This window comes from Rousettus aegyptiacus, unplaced genomic scaffold, assembly GCF_014176215.1.
Source record: "Rousettus aegyptiacus isolate mRouAeg1 unplaced genomic scaffold, mRouAeg1.p scaffold_m13_p_3, whole genome shotgun sequence".
Lineage (NCBI taxonomy): Eukaryota > Metazoa > Chordata > Mammalia > Chiroptera > Pteropodidae > Rousettus > Rousettus aegyptiacus.
The window spans coordinates 8,430,608-8,453,828 of NW_023416306.1; the positions used below are offsets into that span (position 1 = coordinate 8,430,608).

The window sequence follows — 23,221 nt, forward strand, 5'->3', positions numbered from 1 at the left end:
GATAGCTCAGAGCCCAGTAATGGGATCACAGAGCCCACCTCGCGGGGCTGTTGTTCATTTTCCATGCAAATAAGAGCTTAGTTCAGTGCCTGGCACCGGCTCGGGGAGGAACCCGTGCTGATCTGAGAGCAGCTGGGTGGAGGAAGGGCCCAAGGTGTCTCAGGAAGAAGTAGTTTGCAGGGCGTGGGGTGGGGGATCCAGAAGGCACCTAGGAGGGCAGCCTTGCTTACAGGGCCCCTCTCCAGCACCCACTGGACCAGGCCCAGGCCCACTGTTAGGCTGGGAAATCTGTTTTCCCATGTAGGACTTTAGGGGAACTGCTCAGGTCTCCTTGGTCTGCAGTGGGAGCCAAGGAGGGAAGCTCAAGATGCCATAATGGCCAGGATCAGGGGAATTTCCATCCCAGCCACCTGCCTGGGCTGTCTCAGCTACAGTCAGGTGCATCTGCCACCAGCTTCTCCCCGACAGGGCTTCCAGGTTGTCATAATAGCCCTGTTATGGAGCACCTACCTTGCACCTGGCAAGGAACACATATGTACTCTTTGAATCATTCAGTGCATTATGGCCCCCACTTAACAGATGAGGAAAGTATGGCTCAGATGGGCAGGGACTCACTTGAGCTCATGGCCAGATTGGAACCCTGCCCCTGTCCCACCCACAGGCTCAGATTCCAGGCTGCCACACTCCACCCGGCCCTTGGCCTTGGCAGTAGCCTCCCCTTAGCCCAGTCCCCAAGATCTGCAACTGACATCCTCCCAGCTGCTTGCACTCCCAGAATTCCCTGTTGCCAGCCGCCAGCCTCTGCATCAGAACAGGCTGCTTTCCAGCCCACCCATGGTCCTGTGTCCCTGTGCCCATCATGTGCCATTTACCAAGGTGCTTACTGGGCCTCAGGGATCCTGGACACCCTTGTTCTAGAAGTCGTTAAATGGCGTGGCTGTGCTTCTCTTCTCTCTAATTTAATTTTTTACCCTTCTCAGGCAGTTTTTCTGGAACGTGAAGCTCCAGAAGGGCTTCGGAATAATCACTAATAATTTCGTCGCACATTCAGCAATTGCCAGGGACTATGCTAAGTGTTTTTCTCACATCATCTCATCAGTCCTTCAGTGATCAGATCGTTCCCATTGTACAGGTGGGGAAACCGAGGCCCAGAGAGGTGAAGGGGCGCTGCTCAAAGACATGGGAGCGGTACTATCCCAGGTGTACCAGGTACTTCGTGTCAGAGCCTCTTCCAAGTACTTTATGTGTATCGGGTCATTTAACGTTCCCCTCGAGCCTGTGAGGTCAGTACCATTCTAACCCTCATGCGAGAGTGAGGAAACCGAAGTGCAGAGGGCGGTGAATTGCCCAAGACCACACAGCTGGGAAATGGTCAGGTCTTGGTTCCAACCCAAGGTCTGGCTCCGCAGCCCACACTCAGGGCTTGCGGGGCTCGAGGACATGGAGGTGGGATTTGAACACAGAACCTGCTGCATCCAGGCCCCAATTCTCCCCTAACCTCCCCTGGGAGGCAAGGAACCAGCCAAAGCCAGGCCCCAGGCCATGGGACGGCTCCCAGGACATCAGGGCAAAAACCACAGCTGGGAAGCAGGCCAGCTTCCAGGCGGGCTCAGAACTCCCAGCTGAGTCTGCGGAAGTGGGTTTGGCCGGGCCCCCTGAGGAGGTGGGGTGCTCCCCAAGGGTTGCTCTGGGGCAGGGCCTGGAATTGGCAGTCATTTATGCCGACCAAGTGCTTTGCAGTAATTACTGCTTCTGCCCTCCGACAGCTTACAAGTTGTTACACTTAAATATTTTTTGCAGATGAGCCTCACAACCTCCTTTAAAACAACAACAACAACAACAGCAACAAATTTCTTAAACATAAAATTCAAAGCCATATGTTCAGAGACGACCTCTCTTTATGTAATCTCTGTGCTCGGGAGAAGTTTTTGTCCAAGTCAAATGTAGATCACCCAAATTCACTTTGAAAGAAAACTTGGAAAACCATCAGAGCAGTTAAGACCATGGGCTCCAGTGTGAGACAGGACTGTCCAACCACCTGTGTGTCCCTAGACAAGTCAGCTCATCTCTCTGAGCCTGGAGAGACAGATATACCTGGGCAGTCGGTCCTCTTATTATCACCAAGAGTGAAGGAGTCGCCAAATAATGCCCATGCGCTTGGGCTGGGCCAGCTGCAAGACGATGAGCTGTATCCTGGTGACCAGATTGTTTTCCTGGAAGGACGGGCGCCCTTGGACCTATCTCTGGGTGCTGTGCCTTAGCTGGGCCCCCCTTTCCTCCACTTCCTTACGCTGAGGCAATGCCCAGCTGGCAGTGCCCCACCCAGGCCGCGCTGGGACCGGGCGTGACAGCATCTGTCACCAGTGCATAGAGCTGGCAAGCCCGACACACTTGGTGTGGCGGAATCCTTGCAGGGCCTGGAGCTGGGGTCCTCGGAGCCTACGAGGCAGGAGATGGGAGGGGCCGAGGCCGGCACAAGGGCTCGCAGTTCCTCCCCCGGGTTATTTCATATCGCGATGCCTCCCACAAGCGAGCAGTGGAGATCACCCTTTTCGCGCCCACACCTGTCCCATCTCAGCCATGGTGCTTCCTTCCTCCTCTTGTGTCAGCCAGAATCCAGAGGTCGTTCTCTCTGTTCCTTCACTCCCACATCCAGTCAACAACCCCCAGGCTCTTCACTCCACCGCTGGACTCTGTGTCAGTTTGCTTGGTCAGCCATAGGAAGTACCACAGGCCGGGGGCTTGAACAACAGACATCTATTGTCTCGCAGTTCTGGAGGCTGAAAGTCCGAGATCAAGGTGTCTCAGGGCTGGTTCCTTCTGAGGTTTCTCTCCTCAACTTGTAAAAGGCTGTGTGCTTGCTTGTCCTCGCCTCTTCATGTGAGGACATCGGTCGTAGGGTTAGCCCCCGCCCTCACAACCTCCTTTTACCTTAATTACATCTTTAAAGACTCTAGCTCCACAGTCTCAAGTGTTAGAAGTTAAGACTTCAACATATGAATTTGGAAGGCACACAATTCAGCCCCTAGCAGACTCTCTAGAACCTTCCACTTCCCTGTGCTGACAGCCTCACCCCTGGGCTCTGACCACTCTGTCGATGTTCTCTATATACCCTGAAGCCCACCCTCCGCCCCCCTGCAGTCACCCTGACCTCAATATGTCATTCTCCTGTTGTAGCCCCATCAGCTTTCCCAGCCTCAGCTCAGTCTCTCCACCTCCGTGCCCCACACTCATTGCACGGAACCAGGAGCTAGGAATTTACCAAGGTCTACCCCGTGCAGGGGCTGCTCTAAACTCTTTGTGTGGTTTATCTGGGTTAATCCTCGTCAGCTCTGTGGGTTGGGTGCTGTCATAGATGAAGAATCTTAATAGGTAAAGAAACTGAGGCAGAGAGTAAAAAAGTTGCTCTGGATCATCCAGCTAAGAGATGGGTAAGGCAGGAGTCAAGCCCAAGCGGTCTGGCTACGCTTCCATGCTCTGGACCACTGCACTAGGCTGTGTCAGCCTCTGAGCCTTAGCACAGCTCTTCTCTCTGCCTGAAATGCCTTTCCACCCCTTTTCTGTCTGGCAAACTTCTATGTATCCTTCAAAACCCATCTGAAATCGTCCCTTCCCTTGGGTGATAGTCAGCCTCTGCTCTACTCCAAGCCCACCCAGCTCTCATCAGAGCACCAATCATAGCTTGAAGTCATTGCTGTGACTGTGTCTGTCTCTCTGAGGACAGGCACCAGGTCTGACCCATTTTATATTCCCCCACACTCAGGATGGGACCAGACATGGAGGCACACACCAGTGAATGAATGAGCGAATTAACAAATGAACAATTCATAGCATGCAAATCATTAACTTGGGCGTATCTTTGAGAATAGATTCCCATTCTTTATTAAAAGAGCCAGATGTTTCAAATCCTCCAAATTCCTGCTTTTGGAGAAAAAGCAAAGTAAAATATAACCACCTGCATCATCATCTCATGGAAATATACCTTTTTGCCTCACTTTTAATCCTGAGCCCAGCCTTTTGGGTCTTTATAAGAAACTCACACCTACTCTTCCAGAGGAAGGAAGAGGTTATCTAAAGCTCCAGGAGAAAGGTCAGGGGAGGGACAAGGGAAAATAAAACAAGGGAAGGAAGTTCTTAGCACCCAATGAACTCAAATAATGACACTCATAATTATTTAGTGGCAATTGTAGCCAGAGCTATGAAGAGAGTACTGGTTCTTTGACTTAGCCAGTGAGAACACGGAGGGCTTTCTGGAGGAGGTGATGGATTGGTATGAGGGAAGAGGAGGCATTAACCGGAAGAGATTGAGAAAGGGCACATCAGGCAGAGGGCAAGGCCTCTGGAGAAGGAATTTCGATGTGGCCGCCAGGGCTAACTGCTGGTGCTCCGTCCTCCCTCGCTGCAGAGAGCAGATTTTTTTCTTCAAGCAGATTTGTGTGTGTGTGTGTGTGTGTGCGCGCGCGCGCGCGTGTGTGTGTGTGTGTGTGTGTCACACCCTCCATTTGCTAGTTTACTAATTTACTCAGATAAATACTGATGGGTCTAAGCCAATCACGGTGGTCCTCTTCTCCTTGCTGTTGTTTGGGGGTGGAGGAGGGCACATGGTCCGGTCCTGTAAGGAGGGAAGGAACGGTCTGCAGGAAAACGTCTGGGAAGAATCAACCAATCTTTTTTCTGCCTCTGGACACTGATGGTGATGATGTGATGTCCAGAATTGTTGCAGGATGAGACCAATATGTGAGAGTGGCCAAGCGAAAAATCAGAATCTGGGTCCTTAATGATGTCATGGAGCCTTTGAATAAACAACTCTGGACTGTCCTACCCAGGACTTCCTGTTGTTTAAGTGATTTTGAGCTGGGGTTTGGGGATGTCAGTCTAGTTGGAAGTGAGAGATGAGGCCTTGTATGGCAATGATTGCATAATGAGATGAACACATTCTTTTAGCTGGATTGTGGGTTTCGTGGGGTGGGGACGGGGGCTAAGGGAGAATATTAAGCGAGGCTAGAGCTTCCTACTCTCCCTTAAACTGTCCTTTGGGGAGAGTGCCAGGAGATACGGCAGGAAAAGCGGGTACGCATCTGTGTGCATAGAAGCTGCAAGTCAGCCCCAGCTGTCCCTAAGCTGTTCAGGCTCCTTTTGATAGCCAGCTAATTTTAGCTCCTCTTCCCATACACTGTGGAAAATCCCCTCTGATAGTCCCCCCCCAGGTTCCTGGAAGCCTAGATTTTCTATCACGTCACTGGCTTCCTAATCATCGCTTTGGATTTGTCAATTTCTCCCTGCAGCTCTGTTACAATTCACTTTACTGAGATATTTTTCACATACTGCAAAATCTAATAGTGTACCATTCAGTGGTTTGTAGTCAATTCACAAGGCTGTGAGACCATCCTCACTGTCTTATTCCAGCACATACCCCATACCCATTAGCTGTCATTCTTCAGCCTCCCCTCCTCCAAACCCTGGAAACCACTAATCTTCCTATCTCTGTGGATTCGCCTATTCTGCCGTTTCATACAGATGGAATCACACAGGGTGCAGTTTTTTTGCCCTGGCCTTCCTTTCACACCGAGGGTCCCACCGGGTAACCTTCTAAACAAGAGCAAGAGCGACCGCCCTCACTTCCTGCTGCAAATAGCACTTTGCCCCCTGCTGTATGTACGCACAATTTTACAGAAGTAAAACCATACCATGGCCGTGGTTTAAAAAAAATTTTTTTTATGCAATCAAGTATTAAGGACATCTTTGTGGGTCAACACAGACCTGCATAACCGTTTCTAATATCTCCAGAATAAGTTACGTGATTAAAAACATCAGTCTGGCTCAAGCTCAGTGCTCAAGTGCCCGGGCGCTGGAGGAAGGCAGGCGAGTCCCCTTTCCTGCACTTCCAGCCCTTTCGTGAGCTTAAGTGGTGAGATGAACATCCTTGTGTGTATATTTCCTTTAAGTTAAGTCCTAGACATGGCTGTGGTCCAAATGGTATGCACGTCTGCTTTTTTTTTTTTTTTTTTAATATTCTGCTCAACTGTCCTCTGATCAGGTCAGATCACATGAACTGGCCATTCGAGTGAAGCTTTGTGGCCTCTGGACTCTGACTGCTTGGGTTTTGATCCCTTCTCTACTGCTCATTAGCCATAGGATCGGAACCTACCTGTGCCTCAGTTTCTTTATCTGTAAATAGGATTGTTGTGAGAATTAAATTAGTTAATACATGTAAGCAGTGGTTCTCAACTTGAAGTGACTTCTCCGCCCCAGGCGATACTTAGCAATGTCTGGAGACATTTTTGTTTGTAACAACTGGGTTTGTTTGTAACGTCTAGTGGGTAGAGGCCAGAGATGCTGCTAAATATCCTATAATGCACAGGACGGCCTCCTCCACCCTCCCACAAAGAACGATCCGGTCCCAAATGTCAACAGAGTTGAGGCTGAGAAACCCCAGCGTAAAGGGCCTGGCCAGACTATGTTCTCATCCATATTGACCGTCATTATTTATGCTCCCACCATACCAAACCCTTTAAATCCACATTAACTTCGATGGGGAAGACATATTATGGTAGTAGATTTCTAAGTTATCAAAGGAGCGTTGCCTTATGCTCTCACGGTCCTGACTTCCTGACAGGAGCCTCCATTTGACCGTGAGTTTCCAGGGAACTGGCTGGCAGTCGGGTCCAGCTAAGAAACCTTGACCTTATGAGTAAGAGCTTCCACCCCTCCCACCCCCCCACCCCCAGAAACCACTGTCTCTATGGATTTGCCTGGATTTGTTCCTGGAATTATTTCTTTTAATATGTAGAGGCAGGGACCTGGGGTGGGTAAAGGGCAGATGTTGAAGTCAGATCTGGATTCAGATCCCAACTCAACTGCTTCCTTGTCATAAAAACAACTCAGTACTTCTCTAAGCCCCCAGGTTTCCCCATCTGTAAAATGGGATTATTATGAGGATTAAATGAAAGAACATAGCACCTTGCTTGATTCTTAGTCAATGTTCAATAAATAACTGTTATAATTTATTTAGTGATTACCACATCCAGGTCCTTTGCTAAGACTTTTTATAATTATTCAGCTTAATGGTAACTACTGAGTTAGTCATTGTTATCATCATAGTAAGGTCAAGACCCTGTGTCTATCTGTCCAAGTACAAGGGAAAGCCACTTGTTGAGCTGTCAATCAACACTCCACAGATGTTTGCTGAGCATTAATATGCTGCAGGCCAGGAGCAGGGTACTGACAGATAAAAGAAGCTCTTAATTCTCTCCCACTTGTATTAAAAAGGTAAACACATTTTTAAAAAACTAAGCATATGATGTCAGGGAAAAGACCAGACATATTAGCTGTCACTAGTCATGTAAATGGATTAATTTCCTTTATTAAAACAAGAACAAGAAGACAAGTTGAAAAATCAGGAAAAAGAAAATTTTGTTATGCTATTTAGAGAACTAAAACAAGCTATGGAAAAAAAAAAAAACAAACCCCAAAACATCGAATGAAGTAGCTCTGTATTTATAAATTATTGAATTATATTTGAAATGAATAACAAGCCACAGTGAAGGGGAAAAAAACTAACCCAAGCAGTTTTCGAACCCAGAACTCTGATAAGTTCCCCCCCCCCACCCCGTCTAAAGATGAAAAGAATTGCACGCAAATACTGAACTCTACCTAAGGGGCTTGTTTTTCAAAGCAGCATGGATTAGCAATTGTGAAACGCTCTCTGTGATTGGAGGATTGAGTAAAAGATGAAATATAGTGAGGATGCTGAGAGCCAGGTTTCTCACTATTGTGGAAGGAGATACAAATAAGAAACAGAAAGGCCAATAACCTGTGGTTTTGGACTGGAATTGAAGGTGTCAGTAAGAACTCCTGGGTTTTCTTTATGTGTGTATGTATTTCCTAGTTCTGTCCACTGAGAGGACCCAGAAACAATATCCTCTGGAAACAATGAGCCCATCTAGAGCCCGGCTTCTTACTTCTAAATATCCTCAACCAAGGAATCAGGGCTCCTTGGAGAAATGACTGATTGCTGTGTGAGGACAGAAAAAAGTACAAGGAAACAGTACTAGCCTGGAGCATCTTTTTTTGTACCAGAAAGTGAGGAAGTGCTTAGTCAATAATAGCGATACATTGAAAAAGACAAAGGTGCCGGTGAAAATGAGCTCTCACTGGCCAAGTCTGGAACAATTTTGATGGTAATAAGTTGTGACCCATTGAATAAGATAAGAATCTCTGGGCACATTTTTAGTATACTCTGCTTTAGAGTAGAATGCTGACCAACAGTGATCGAAATTTTAAGTTACAATTTTGCAATCATCAAAGTAATAATTAATATAGATAAGAATCATCAAGATGCTAAAACTAGAAGGTGAAAGTATGATGGGAATATCTGTATAGTCTCAAAGTATTTCCCTACAATTTATTAATTATAAAGAGAAAATAGTCATTGTACAGTAGATAAAACTGGCAGATATCACCTTAACCGAGTGGCCAAAGTAATAATAAGACAAACCAACATCAAGCGCTGAGAAAGACAACATCATTTCTGTGGTATCCCTGCTCAAAATGAGGAAATTTTATTTAATCCTCACACTAATCTCATTTCACAGATTGGGAAACCTGTGGGCTTAGAGAAATACTGAAATGAAAATTGAGGCATATTCAGTCTACAGCCATGCCACCCTGAACAAGCTCAATCCCATCTGATCCCGGAAGCTAAGCAGGGTCGAACCTGGTTAGTACTTGGATGGGAGACCACCTCGGAAGACCAGGTGCTATAGGTGTGAAAAATAAAAAAATAAAGGATTGTAAGCTGACGAGGTCCTTGCAATCTGTGAGGCCAACCAAGGGTTGCCTCGCCTAAAAAATAAAAAAATAATAATAAAAATAAATTAAAAAAAAAATCGAGGAATATTCTACAAAACAAATGATCCATACTCTTAAAAGATGGCAATGTCTTGAAAGACAAAGGCTCAAGAGCTGTTCCAGAGTTAAGGGAGACTAAGAGATGTGATAATTTAATGTGATGTGTTATTCTGAACTGGATCCTGAACTAGAAGGAAATTGCTCTCAAGAGCACTAGTGGGAAGTCTTGCCAAATTTGAATTAGATCTGTAAATTAGATATACTACTGAGTCAATGTCTACTTTCCAGACTCTGCTCATTGTGCTGCGGTCATGTGAACGTCCATGTACTTAGGAAATAGGCGCTGAGGTGTTTAGGGAAAAGGGGCATCGTACCTGCAACTTTCCCTCAAATCGTTTAGAAAAAAGATGTACGGAGAGAGAATGCTAAAGCAAAGTTCACAAAATGTGAATAATTGGAGAATCGGGGGCGGGGGGGAGAGTATAAGGGAATCCTTTGTGTTAGTTTTGTAACTTTTTTATAACTTCAACATTATGTCAAAGTATAAAGTTAAACAAAAAAGAAGAAGAAGGAGAAAAAGGAGGAGGAGGAGGAGAAAACCTGTTTGAATTCTTCTCTTTAAAGAAGCTATTTTCCCTCAAGGAATACATTCAAATGTTTGCCTCTTTAGCAAGCCTAGACTTTTCCTTAGAAATTTCAGTAAAGATGCCAATTTTTCAGAAACAGATCGAGATTTGTTTATGAGATCCTTGTTCCCCAGCCATACCATGCGGGTCGTGCTTCCCGACCACCAGTCCCTCCTGTCAGGTTTATTGACAATATCCATTGGATGCTTTTGCATCGGGCCATCTCTGAATCTCCAGTGCTCATCCCCACACCTGGCCAGGGCAGGGAGCTCAGGGTAGGAGAAGGTGAAACCGAAAGATTGGAGTATCTGATCGCCTTCAGGGGAATAGCAAGAGTTGGGACTGAGAGGGAATGGAGAGGAGCCCCACTGGCCTCTGCTGGGGCAGGAACCCTCGTGCATGCCTGGACCGTGGACAAGAAAGCTTTGGACACAGCGGTGCCTGGAAGCCTCCACCCTGTGTCTTGCTGAGGAGGGGGCTTGTCTTGGAATAGGCAATCAGGAGAAAAAGTAGGGAAAATTCCCCTCTGCAGGGGCCACTCAGGACTAATCCCATCAGCGTTGTCAGGGGTGAACAGCATGACAGCTTTGCTAAACTGCACGTCAGGGTTCAGTGGAAGTTTATTAGCTCCCTCCAGTTGGTTAAACTCACTAAACAGATGCAGTGAGGTCTCTGGGCTGCTCCTCTGATCTTGATCTGAGCTTCTGAGTCTGGGCACGGGGTTTTCAGTGCAACTTTCTAAGCTGCCTTAAATCTTCGTATCTCAGTTCTTAAAGGCCCTCAGGTCAATGGGGCTTGAGGTTGGGATGTTTGCAAGTGAGTGGCCATGAATGAGACAGGGGGGCTGAGTGGAGGCCTTGAAGGTCGCCTTCGGGAGTGTGGTTTGATCCTCAGAGCAACGGAAGGAGCCAGGGGACAGTGATAAGTAAAGTAGTGAAGTGGTCAGATTTTCGTTTTAGAAAATTCACTCTAGCAGGTGAAGGTGAGGATCAGAAGGTGGAAAGAAGCAGAAAGATCAGTGTCACACAAATCCAGGCAAAAAAACTAGAGTGAGAAGTACTATTTAGACTTTGCAATAAAATAGAAATGGGGAAACATAGCATACATTCCACCACCGGAACTTCTTTTTCTCGTGGCAGACATTGCTAATCGATCCGTGTCCTCCCTGGTGCTGGGCCTGGTGGGCAGCTCCCACAGACAGCCACTACCAGTCAATCTGAGCAGACGCACTGGGTGAAGGTAATTTGGCCTCCCTGCTCTCTGTCATCGAAGGCAAAGAAAAGTCACCCGTTTGGAGGATATGGTCGGGTTTGCTGACAGTCCGCTTTGGGTCCGCCCCCACCTGAGGCTGTGGGGATCAGACCGACGGTGGGTGATGCTTTACGTTAGTCCGTGAGGTCTGTTACCGTGCGCTGCGCCTCACCCTGCCGTGTGCCCTCCACGTTCCCACGTAGAGCTTCGTCATGTTCGTTATCTCATTTCAGCCTCACACATACCTGGAAGGTCAAGGTTGTGGGGCCCATTTTATAAATATGGAAACTGAGAGCAGAGACTTCGAGTCGAGCGCCCAGGTTCCACAGGTGGCAGGTAGCAGAACCAGGACTCCAACCGAATATCCATCTGGCTCCAGAAGCCCTGGCTCCTTCCATGAGGAGCTCATGCCAGCTGTGCCAGCTGTTTGCATTTGTCAGGGGCCCATGCAGAAAAGCCACAACAGGTTGGGGCTGACGTCTTGGTAACAATGACTTTCCCTGTCGTTAAAATGCCTGGCTTAAAAAGACCTGGGAAACTTGACTTTCGAATCACCCTTATCTCATCTTCTCTGTACTGAGCCGTGTAGAAGAGAGGCGCTGGCCCCTGGGTGGGGTTGGGGTGGGGGCTTGCTGAGGGGGTGCAACACAGATGGTGAGGGGCGGAGGCCTCCTGCCGTGGAAGAGAATAAAGTTTCTGTCCTTGTGAGGTTGGAATGAAGGCCCTGGAGCCAAGCAGCCAGAACCAGGGAGTGGCCAGCCAACCTTTGGCACGTGAAATGCCACCCCGTGCTCATGGTGGATAATTCTCAGTAATAATTCATGCCCCCAGCAGGCGTGCATCCTGAAAGCCCTGTCTGTTCTTGCCCCATGGGGTCCCTGCTGGAATGTGGGGGTCGAGGGCTTGGGCCCAGATGTGGGCAGAGTTCAGACTGGGCTGGGCGAGTGGGGCAGCGTCTGGGCACCGCCCGGGGCAGAGGAAGCCTTTGTGCTCTGGGCCCGAGGGGCCCGCCCCCACCGCAGTCGCCCTGCTGGGGAGAGGCAGCCGACACACACAGGCTAAGGCCTGCTCTGTCTGCTCCCTCTTCTGGGACGCCGCGGGTGGAGGGTGCTTTCCTGGGTGTGGTCCGGCATGTGACAAATCTACCCCAACCCCATCATGCCTGGGGTGCTCCTTCTGAGCTGCAGGAGAGCGAGGGACGGGAGGCCTCGATCCCAGCTGCATGGCACAGTCTCCTGGGGAGCTTTGAAAACACACCAGCTCTCACTCCTTGTCCCCAAGATCTGCGATGTGTCGGTCCACGGTGACACCTGGGCAGTGGCACCTTTTAAAACTCCCCCGTGATTCTGGCGGGAGCCGGGGTTGAGAATGACCGCGGTGGTGTGCTGAGAGGATGGCGCTGCAGCTCAGCCGCCTCCAGCCACGTGACCTTTACCATGTGATGTAGCAGCCGGTGCCTCAGTTTCCCCATTTGTGAAACATGGACGGCAACAGTGCTACGTCGTGGGATGACTGGGAGGGTTCGATGAGATAATGCTGTAAGGACTCAGCACGCGGCCAGCACCGCACACACTTGGACGTTGTAGCCTCTCTGGGTAGCTGTTACCATCTCCCCAACCAAGGAGAGATTTTAGGGCTTAGAAGTCCCCGGGAGAAAGTCAAAAGGGCAGAGAGAAGACCATAGCATCAGAGGTGAGGAGAGGAGGCTCTGCTGTGACATGGAGGCAGGTTGGGAGGTGGGGGTCGCTCCGTGGCTCCAGAGGCCCACGCTCCTGAGCAGGACATGGAGCCGCTGCAGGCGCGTACCACGTGGCGACGATCGCATCTGGCTTCCCTGCGTCGCAGCAAGCTCTCAAATGGGCGGGGCGAGACCTGCTCTGCTCGGTGCCCTCGGGCCGGCACATTGGTGTCAGTCGTGTTGGACAGGCCACAGTGCACAGCGCGGACCTGCCCTGAGAGCCGGCAGACGCTCTGAGCTCAGCATTAACTGGTCACGGCGGCAACAGGAGCGAGGCTTCGGGAACGCCCGGGGTGGGCTGGGCATCTCGCGCGGGGTTTACGAATGCCGCCAGCGTTGCCACGGCCCTTTCTGGCAGGTGATGCCATCAGCCAAGCTGTTAAGGGTGAGAGATGTCTGTCCTGTCCCCCAATCCACTGAACTCTATGGCCTCTGCCCTCTGTCGGCCACTGAGAGGCCATGAGACTGAATTGGGGTGCTGAGCTGAGCGCCCCCTACGACCGGCGCTGTGAGAGTATTATTGTCACAGACGACAGAAAGGCCATAGCTCCCTTTGCCCAGCGAGTCCCTGGCTGCAGACCAGGGTGAAGTGCTTAGGCAGGTATTTCCCCCTGAAGATGGGTTTTCTGTAGGGTAGAGAAAGTCACTGGAGATATCCCATCTGATCCAAGATTGCATTCTAGAGATTTCCATGTGGGACCTGACTTATGGATGGCCTCAGTGAATATGCTGCATGAATAGATAAAAGAAGTATGTCCTATTCGGTGACCACAACCTCAGAGCCAAGGGTGGTTGGTGCCTCAGTAGACTGTGCTTGAACTTGCCTGAGGATTGCTCGTTCATTCGCAGACATTTGTTGCGGGCGGGCACGGGGGTTCCCTGGGTGCCGATGACATTGTGGGAAACAAGCTCTGCTTTCTGGGAGCTCAGATTCCAGTAAGGGGGGACAGACCCTAAGTAAGTAAACTAATAAATACCTGCTATTGAAGAGCCAAGAGAACATGCGGCTAGGGACAACTTTAGACCCAGCACTGAGGGATAGCTTCCCTGAGGAGGTGACAGACATCTCAGCTGAGATGACCAGAGGGAGGCAGCCATACCCAGGTGCAGGTGCCAATGTGCCAGCAGAGGGACCGGCTGATGCAAAGGCCGAGGAAGAGGGGGCAGTGGGGAGCAGATGAGACTGGGCTGGTGAAGGCCAGAGCAGGGGGGCCATGGTCCGGATGACCCAAAGCCCACTATGTTGGGCCTGCTTGGGACTTGGGTCCGCCCCAGGGGGGTCTGCATGGTGCGAGGGACGCAGCTCTCCCAGCCCTGCCATGGCAAGAGTGGCACTGTGGGGAGTGGGATCCTCGTGATGACCAGGGGCCACGGGGACAGTGACCAGTTCCCATGTGAGGCAGGGGCTCTGTCGAGGCTGGCCTGCAGCTGGGGGAGGCTGGGGAGGGAAGGCCTGGTTGAATGTGTGTGTGCGTGTGTGTGTGTATGCGCACGCGCGTGTGTGTATGTCTAGGGAAAATGGTCTTGACCCAAGTCACCCATCAGTGGTTTGAGAGCTCCTTGGAAGTGCCTACGCCACCTTGTGAAGGGCTATCAAGTCACGTGGGAGAAGCTATTCCCTTCCAAACCCATCCCTCTGATGGCATCAAGGACAATGTCCACTTGCTGCTGGTTCGGCCTTGACATCCCTTGAGCTTTTGCAATCTTCTTCTTTACACAGGCAGCGATTGGGCGGGGCTCACAGCCACGGTGTCCCCAGAATGCAACAGTGCTGCTTGTTTTCAGTGCCATATCCGGCCCTTGTATTTGTGGTCACTGGCTTTCTTTTTACTATTGTGCTACCCCTTTAGGAAATTTAAACGATTTTTTTTTGTTGTTGTTGATTTTTACTAACAGCTGATAAAGCTTCCCTTTGAAATAAAATTATTTTAGTCGAAAGAATGAAATCATCCGAAAGAGAAAGCATAAAGCGTACTAAAGACGGTAAAAGGAAGTAGCAAAAATCAGAGTCCGTAAGTGAATGACACGAGTTTGGAAAACTGGGACGCAGCGGTGCTCAAGGCCCCTGCCCCAATGCCATGATGCTTTTTTCCCCAGGAAAGCATTTCTTTCTGTTCTTACGGCTCCCTCAGCCCCACGTTCTCTGAGCCAGGAGTGAGTGTAAACAGCATTTTTCTCTCTGCTGCCCTCATGGGAAGCTGGGGCTTCGGGGTAGCGTCTGGAACACCTTGGTTGCCGCTCACTTCTCTCTACCGGGAGGGGTCCAATTTTTCAGCCTGACTTGGATTCTCCTGCCCTAGTTCATTATTCGGATCAGTTTCCAGCAACAGCATGGTGACAAGGCCAATTCTCCTAACAAACTAAAAAGTTATTAAGTGTCTGTGTCACGATAAGGATGCAGACCATTGCATTTTGGCGAGCCTTTTAAGTCAAGCTTTTGATCATGTATTTATTTAGGTACATGCTACCTTGTTGCAAAAGAAAAGGTATTGTGGCAACTTACAAAAATAGATAAAATACAATACAATAAAAATAAAGAGATCAGGGTAAAGGTAAAAGCAGAAAGCTAGAACGAAGCCAGAATCCAGAAGGAAACTTAGTACAATCGTTAAAAATCATCTCAAATTTGACTTTGAGCTTCCCAGAGGCCAAAGCAAAACAGAAAACATGTCTAGTTAGTTACAAGATCCCCAACAACAGTTAGTTTGAGGTTTTGGTATAAATCCAATTGTCTTAGCATTTTCTTTTCTCTCTTAATTTATACTCAACTTTGTTCCAAATGTGACTGGAGGCAGTTATTCCTTGGCTTGGCATTCAAGGCTTTTTAAGAGCTGACCCCAGCCTCCTTCTGGGGTCTCCTGTGTGGCCTCGCCACACCGAATAAAAGTGACAGCCACCATTTCTGGAGCTGCCCCTAAAGTGGCACGCAGTTGGCAAAGGACACATACTGACCAGTCCTGAAATCCCAATCCTGCCACAGACTAAGCTGCTCTGTGACCTTGAATAAATCCCTTCATCTCAGTTTCCTCACCTGTAAAATGGGCACATTCAGAGTACGCACATCCATTGCTATGAAGATGCAAGAATACGCTCAGGGCACGCTCCGCACACTGCTGATCCTCAGTCCACGACGCTGGTTTTATGACCTGATTTTCAAACCCGGCTCTCCACTTAACTGCCTTCATGACAAGTGACTTCCCGTCTCTGGGCTGCAGGTCGACTATTTGTAAAATGAGGAAAATACCTGTACGTACCACAGAACCCACAGACAACGGTCTGAAAACAGAAGGGGCTTAGTGAATGTTTGGAGGCTGCAGCCAGCATCTTCTCCCCCAGACAGCAATTTTGCTTGTCTTTTTTCAAAATCAGTCCATTCTATTTTTCCCTTTTCTCAGACTGATGGCGAAAGAGGACCCTGAATACTTCTCACATGGTTGGGCTGTGATGTCATGAAAGACAGAGTCTTGTGAAACCCACACCCAGGGTCAAGGGAAATGCAGCCCCCCTGAAGAGCCTGTGAGTGGAGCCGGTGGCTGGGTGGGTGGGGGAGGCTGGACGTGTCCACCACTATGAGTCAGACCTTGCTTGGCTGGGTGTAATCATTCCCCTTTATTTCAGGGGTGAGTTACAGCTTAAACAAAACATCACCTGACAATGCTTGACAATACAGAAATCACCTGATGATATAAAGAAACAGATTCTGCATAAAATGCATTTGCTTAAACTCTTAGGTATGCAGCTAAATATCCCGACATGGCAGCTGGGCATTCAAATATACAGATATCTGGGGGCTGGCGTGGGGATGGAGTGAGGAGAGGAGGGTCTGGGGCTTGTGTAGGGATGAGCAGTAAATACCCTTCAGAGGTGTTGGGATGGCTTGGGTGCTGGGTGGTCTATTGCCTTCCCAGGCAGAGCTGCCTCTAAGCTGGGAGAGTAAAGGATATAGACAAAACCCTTCTGGAAGGAGATGGGCTGTGTCGTGTTCCCACTGTGGTCCCGAGCAACTCTCTAAACCTTTCTGGGCCTATTTCTCCTTCGGTGAAACAGGGAGTTGGACTGGAGAACTTCATCCCAGCTCTAAAAATTGTCCAAAGCAGATGAGGGACACAATCTTAAAGGTCTTGTTCTCTGAGCTGCCTGGGTCTAAGGCTCAGGGGAGCCATCAGTAGCACCAGGTGAGGTGGCCCACCTGTGCTGCCTCGGTCCCAAGTTCTAGGCTTGGGGTAGCACTGGCCCCACCATCTCTGAAGATAGGAAAAGCCTTCTCGCTGTTTCCTGCAATCAGAAGGTTTGATGCTTCCCCCAGACCCGACTGCTCTGATCTCAGCCTTCTCTAGCCTGCCAGGCTGCTGGGCCATCCCACCAAATGACCAAGTCAGGACTGACGAGGACGAGGGAACCTGTTTCATTTTGGCTCCACCTCGACCTCGGGCCTTGCTCATGGCAGACCCGGAGGTATCCCTGAGTGTGTGTATAGGCTGTGGGTTCAAAGGCCCAGAGAGGAAGGACAAGGTGGACCCCAGGCCCAATGACTGGGGAGGGACTGGGGAGTGGTCCCGCAGGCTGGGTATGAGGCCAAAGCCAGCACTTCTGGCTTCGAGGGAGCCTTGGGGCTTGGCCCGGCTCCTCGCCCTCGTAGAGTTCCTGCTGGCAGGCAGCTGCCTACAGCCTTCTCAGCTGTTGCTGCAGAAACAAATGACAGCACTGATGAGGAAGAGAAAATAAAAATGAGAACAGAGGGAGGGGGAACGTGGAATGGGGGCCGGTATTTTTTCTCGGGGTGTGGCTTCAGCTCAGTGGCTGGGTGACCATGGAGGTTTGGAATGTGGTTTGACAGCGGGTGGGGTAGGGTGGGAGGACTGGCCAAAGGCAAGAAGCAAGGACATTAGCCAAGGGGCCCGAAGCCCGGGGCCACCAACGGGTTAGCCAGAACGGAGGCCCGCGGCGGCAAACATAACTGGGCCTCCACTCGACATTAGGGTGTTGGTTCCAAAGGCGCCTGGTTTTGAGTAGCCCTGGAAAGGGTGAGTTGAGAGAGCAGAGAAACTAGGGGAGAGGGCTAGGGACCGGAGGTAGGGGACCACATGGTCAAGTCTCCTGATCTGTGAAACAGGGCTGTGGTGGCAGCATGGCCTGCTTGATCCAAACTGAGGCTACTGAGGCAAGGGACGGTGTCTCTCTGAGCCTTGGTGTGCCCACCTGTTAAATGGGCGTAACTATCTCTGCGTCGGAGGGTGCCGCTGGGAGAATGAAGTAGGTTAGCGCACCCGAAGCTCCTGGCACAGTGCTCTGAGAGTGGAAGCCACGATTATCCCCCTGGGTGCTAAGGAAGCTTTAGGCTGGCTCTGGCCACCTGCCTAGCACCCGGCCGGGGCCCTAGCACCCAAAATATTTGCTGATGGAGTCCCTTGCAGAAGACCCTCTGGGGAGCCCCTGTGCCCACTGCCACTCCTCTCAGGAGAGTGGGGGGCCCTGCTCAGACCACGAAGTGGAGGGTGTAGGTGAGCTGGTGGCCGTTGTCCCAGGCATACAGCACCCTCTCCTTGGGGTTGTAGTCAATCTGGGTGGTGTAGGCGTGTTCGTTGAGGAAGGGCAGCTGAGGGCGGGCATCCGTGCCGGTGTGCGTGTCGAAGGCGTAGGCCACCTGGCCTTCCCGCTGGTTGTACGTGTCCACCGCGTACAGGATGCCGCAGACCAGGAAGCAGTTCCCGTAGGAGTTCCGCCGCAGCCGCGTCTTCCACGTGGTCTCGCGGTGCACGGACAGGTCGCCGGGGTCCAGGCGGCTCAACACGATCACCTCGGGCTGGGCGCTGTCGCGGTCATCCACTGCGGGGTAGATGACCCACAGGCCGCTCTCGTCCACGGCGAAGTCGATGTCCGAGTGGCCGCGCCACTTCCAGGGCGTGGTGTCCTCGTACACCGCATCGGGCAGCAGCGCCCAGGAGGCCACGAAGCGCTGGCGCAGGTCGTACTTGATGATGTTCTTGGTGAAGGCGCGGTTGTAGTAGAAGGCGCCCTGGTACACCACGTGGCCCGTGCCTATCCAGTTGTAGGGCAGCTTGTACATGTTACTCCAGCGGCCTGCGTAGAGAGCACCTGGTCACACCAGAGCCTCCCTGGCAACCCCCAGCCCACCCAGAGGCTACCGAGGCCACCCAGGGCTCTCAAGTGGCCCAGTGAGCCACGGATACTAGTGTGCTCTGGGCCTGAAGCTGGGCCAATCGTCCTATTTGTTCACAGTCCCAAGAAGGGGGAACCTGATTATCCCAACTGCCAAAGGAAGAAGCAGGCTCAGAGGGTTCAAGGTCACCCAGTATGGAATGGCACAGCCCCTATGCTTTGTCCCGTGCTGTTCCTTCTGTCTGGACCGCCATTCACCATCTGCTATCTGCCTGGGGAATACGTCCTTATCTTTCCGAGCCCTTGGCCAATGTTACCTCCTCCAGGAAGCCTTCTCTGACCACCCCCGCCTGAGTGAGGGCCTGTCCTCTGGCCTCCCATAAACCCTTTGTCCTGGCACTTTGCACTGGCTTCCTCCGTATCAGCCTGTGAGCCTCTTGAGGCAAGGACAAGGTCAATTAGATCTGGCAGAGGAAGGCTTAAGCTGTTGCAGGTCGTACCCTGTGACCCCACAGCTCTCAGGGTGAGTCCAGACTTCTTCGCGTGGCTCAGAAGGGTTGCCTCAGCCCTCTCTCTCATTACACCCCCCCCCGCCCCTCCTTTCTAGGCCTCCGTGCTTCCTCTCATTGCCAGGCCTTTGCACACACCGGGCCTTCTGCCTGGAACACCTTTCCCTTCTGCATGGCTTACTCATGCTTTTCCTCCAGGGCTCAGCTCAGCATCACCTCCCCTGGGATGTCTCCCTGATCCCCAGGCTGGGTTCTCAAGCCCCCTAGGCTCTCCCTCTAACATTATACTGAAATTGTTTCTTTAAGTCTCCGCCTCCCAAATAATACCCTGCGTATCTGGAGGGTGGGTCATATCTAAATGACCCCTTTCCCCATCTATGCCCCAGATCTGATAAGCAAACTTGTGGCCTTCCCTGCCCAGACCTGCAGCTCCTCTAAGGCCTGGGGCCCTGCTCATCCGTGAAACAGGGTGATAACCCCCAGCTCCCGGAGTTATGAAGATAATAGGAGCTGACTCACACAGGGTGATTAGCACATAATAAGCACTAGTGGAAACTGTAAGTATTGTTTCCCTTGACAGTAAGTGACACTCATGAGGGCAGGACCACATCCATCTCCTTTGCTGGGGCAAATAGGGGGTGCCCTCAGACTCCTCTCCTCGGGGTGGCCATTCGGAGCTAGGCCAGGCTGGGGAAGTCTGGATCACAGGAAACCACAAGGCAAGGAGGAAAAATCTCCATGGGGGACCCTCCCTCCACAGGCCATCCACACCCTGTCCCGTTCCCATCTCTGGGGTCCCTGACCTTGCTTGAAGTTTTCCAGGTTGCGGAACTCCACCAGGCTGTTCCCATAGTAGTAGTTGGTGACGTAGATCCTGTCATCCCGAGCGGCGGGGTCCTTCATCCAGGCTCCCTCATGGCGCCCATAGCTGTGGTGCCTCACGGGGGGGTCCACGGCCCGGAGGGTGCCCTCGCAGCTGGCCTCGCTGCCTATGGGGAGCGAGAGCAGCAGCATTTGGACAATCCTGGGGACACTATCGGGGTCTAACTTAAATCCCTTCTGAGGTTTTGTTTGTAGCTTTTTGTTTTTTTCCCTCATGATCAAAACGATGTCTCATCATTGTAAACAAACAAACAAACAAAACCCCCAAAACCAAAAGAAAAAAAACATGGAACATCAGAAAAGGAGAATGGAGAAAATAAAAATCATTCGAAGTTCCATTATCCAAAGGGTTTTAGTATGTTGTATTTCCTTCCTTTTCTTTGCATGTACAGTCATGAAGACATACTTTTAAAAACCCTGGTTCTTCTGAATATACAGTATTAAGTACCTCGTTTTTTCCCCTTCACTGAGCAATTCTCACATCATTAACTGGCCTTCTAATGATGTGATTTCAAGGTTCTACCAGGCCACCAGACAGCTGTGCCCTCGAATTTCTTTAGCCAATTCCCTTGGCGTTAGACCTTTAGATTATTTCCCGTTTTGTGACATTAGAAATAGGCCGCGAGGAAACCAGTTAAGCTGCAGCTGTTGTCCACATTGCTGATGAATCCTTAGGAAAGATTCCTAGAAATGGGGTGTGCTTGGACCAAAGGAGGGGATGGCTGTGCGGCTTGCTATCACGGGTGGCCAGGACGCCCTTGAGAAGGGTGGGCTCGATGACTTAATGAGGAGGAGTCTTTTGAAAGGCACAAGCCAAAACCACAAATGTGGATGTAAAAACGGGGTCAGAGATTGGGCAGAAGAAATAAAGAAGTGAAGGTACACGTTGGATTTGATGATGAGATTCCAGGTGACTTTTAAAGAAGAATTTGTTGAAAATACTACCTGTTTTACTATAAATGTCCTCAAACTTTTTCTGTACAGGATCAGATAGTAAACATTTCAGGTTTTCCAAAGCACATACTTTTGCCCCATATCTATCAATTTTACAACCCTTTAGAAATGTAAAAACAGCCTGAGGGGCTGTACAGAAGCAGGCTGAAGGCTGGATTTGGCCCACGGGCTGTAGTTTGCTAACCCCTGTGAGGCTTACTCACCCTGGCTGGAGACGTCTGGGCGTGAAGGGGACTCCGTGGGCAGGGGACTGGTGGTGGGCGTGGGGGTAGGGGTGGCTGCTGGATTTGAGGAAGGCGTGCCAGGGGCCAAGTCCGCTCCATCTGAGACCCCGGCTTCCGCCTCCTCATGTTCGGCTGAGTTGGGCTCGGGTGATCTGCCCTCTACCTTGGGCGGCAGCTGTTCCAGCCAGGAAGTGCCCTTGAGGGCATTGTCTGCGGAGAGAAGACCCTGAGCTCACATCCCAGCGGCACCCAAGGTTTTTCCCAGGCCCCCCGTGCTCCCAGATCTGGGCCCACGGCGGAGTGGAGAGGGGAGGCCCTGGGGAGTGAAAGGCCTCGAAAAGTGGGCCTCACGGTCAGCAGACCAGCTCTGAGCCCCCTCCTCAGCTGAGTGGCCTCGTCCAAATCCCTTGCCTCGGTGGGCCTCCGCTTCCCCCTCTGTGAAATGCCAGTCGTGAGGCCCACCGCATCAGGCTGTCGTGTCGATTGGAGGAGAACGTATACAAAACATGCGCACCTCATATTCTGGCAGATCCGAGGTGCGAGATATGAGACCCCTTTCCCTCCTAAGTGTCAAGCACCTTGTACCCATTCTTTCATTTCCTAGATTCAGTTCCAGGATGCAGAAATCCTTCTCCCATTTTACAGACTGTCTGCTGGTCTTCTTCCTCAGAAACCATCCCCTAGCTTCTCCTGCCTAGCATCTGACACTTCAGGTAGGAGGAGCAGGTGCAGCCAGCTCCCCATTACCTGTGGACCCCAGCTCTATCTCTCTCTGTCCCCTCACCTCCCAAAGTCTCAGATTTTTTGGCACCCCTCCCCCTCTCCTCCCACACCTGCTGGCATGGGGCTTTGCTGGCAGGACTTTTTTAGCTTCCATGATATCTGGTTTGGTGCCATCTAGGACATCCCTGACCCACACATTTCCCTGGGCTGGGATGAATCGGACCTGCGTAGGGAAAGTAGGAAGACTTAATGCCATACGGCAAGGGACAAAGACTCCTCAGTTCCGGTGACTGAGCCATGAAGGGGTCTAAGGCAGGCTTTGCAGCCTGCTCACCTGGGTTCCAGTCCCACCGACTCTCCGTGAATCTTGGAACCAGTCACTTCACCTCTCTGAGCTTGTTTCTTCACCCGGATCGGGTGTGACACTGTGTGAAAGTACTCAGAACACTGTGATGCCAGGGACAGGGCAACGCTGTTGTTACCGTGATGGCGCGGTGGCCCCCTGGGCATGCACCGAGGCCCCTTGACTCCGGGACAGTGATCTGATTTCTTCCTGTACTTCCCCTGCTGGGTTTCCTCTTTGCACAAAGGTTTTCCCGCTGTGGGGGGAGCCTCTGAGGGCTCTCAGGGATGGGGGCGCACCCTCTGGTCACAGGGGTGGGTCTCAGGGGCGGCCTGCCAGGGCAGGGGGCTCGTTCCCACAGGCCTTGCTGGCACAGTCCGATGCCTGCAGCTGTTCTTGGGCAGTGTCCCAGCCAGGGGTCAGCGGCTCTGTGCCGTGGTCGGGCTGAGCTGGCGGGACTCAGGGCCAGCAGCTGGCACCAGGGATGAGAGAAGAGGCCCCTGAGCTCTGGGACCAAGAGTTAAGGGGGCTCTTAAAGGAGACAAGTCCCTCACAGTTCCACTTCCCAGCCTCCTGGGACATGGGCTGGGCAGAGGGCCTCACAGGAGGAGGTGGTCAGCGGGACCCAGGAAAGGCGCTGAGCAGGCTTAGGACATCTCTCAGGGACGTGGGAGGAAAGCGGGCATCTGGGGAGGTGTCGGAGGAAGAAGTAGGAGCCATACTAGTGGGGATGGCCCCGAAATCTGGGTACTACTGGAACTGTTGTCTCGTTTCTTGGTTAATTACTTTGTTGCCCTTCACTGTGACCCAGCAGAGGGCTGCGAGGCTGCGAGAGATGACAGGTGTCTGCGGGCTCTCCTTTGGGGAGATAGGAAGTGGGAGGTGTTGGAGAGGCCAGTTATTCCAAGGCCAGCATGGAAACATGAGGTGCCCCAAAGGCCCCGTGTCACTCGCCAGCACCCTGGCCTGGCAGCGGCCCCTACATTGTCCTGCCCCACCTG

General features: G+C 51.3%; 1 protein-coding gene and 1 pseudogene across 1 annotated transcript in view; one reads left to right on the plus strand and one right to left on the minus strand.

Annotated features, from left to right (window-relative positions):
- The first annotated feature begins 8,649 nt into the window (after positions 1 to 8,649).
- On the plus strand, positions 8,650 to 8,768 carry LOC118600513 (annotated as a pseudogene).
- Positions 8,769 to 14,887: 6,119 nt separating this feature from the next.
- The window catches only part of OLFML2A (olfactomedin like 2A), a 28,024-nt gene continuing 19,690 nt past the window's right edge, over positions 14,888 to 23,221 (minus strand). The window contains exons 6-8 of the mRNA XM_016137416.2: positions 21,134 to 21,364; positions 19,898 to 20,083; positions 14,888 to 18,546 (exon numbers count right to left, since the gene is read on the minus strand). Of these exons, the coding sequence (XP_015992902.2) occupies positions 17,942 to 18,546; positions 19,898 to 20,083; positions 21,134 to 21,364 (1,022 nt within the window). The 3' untranslated portion in view covers positions 14,888 to 17,941. The remainder of the gene's footprint in view (positions 18,547 to 19,897; positions 20,084 to 21,133; positions 21,365 to 23,221) is intronic.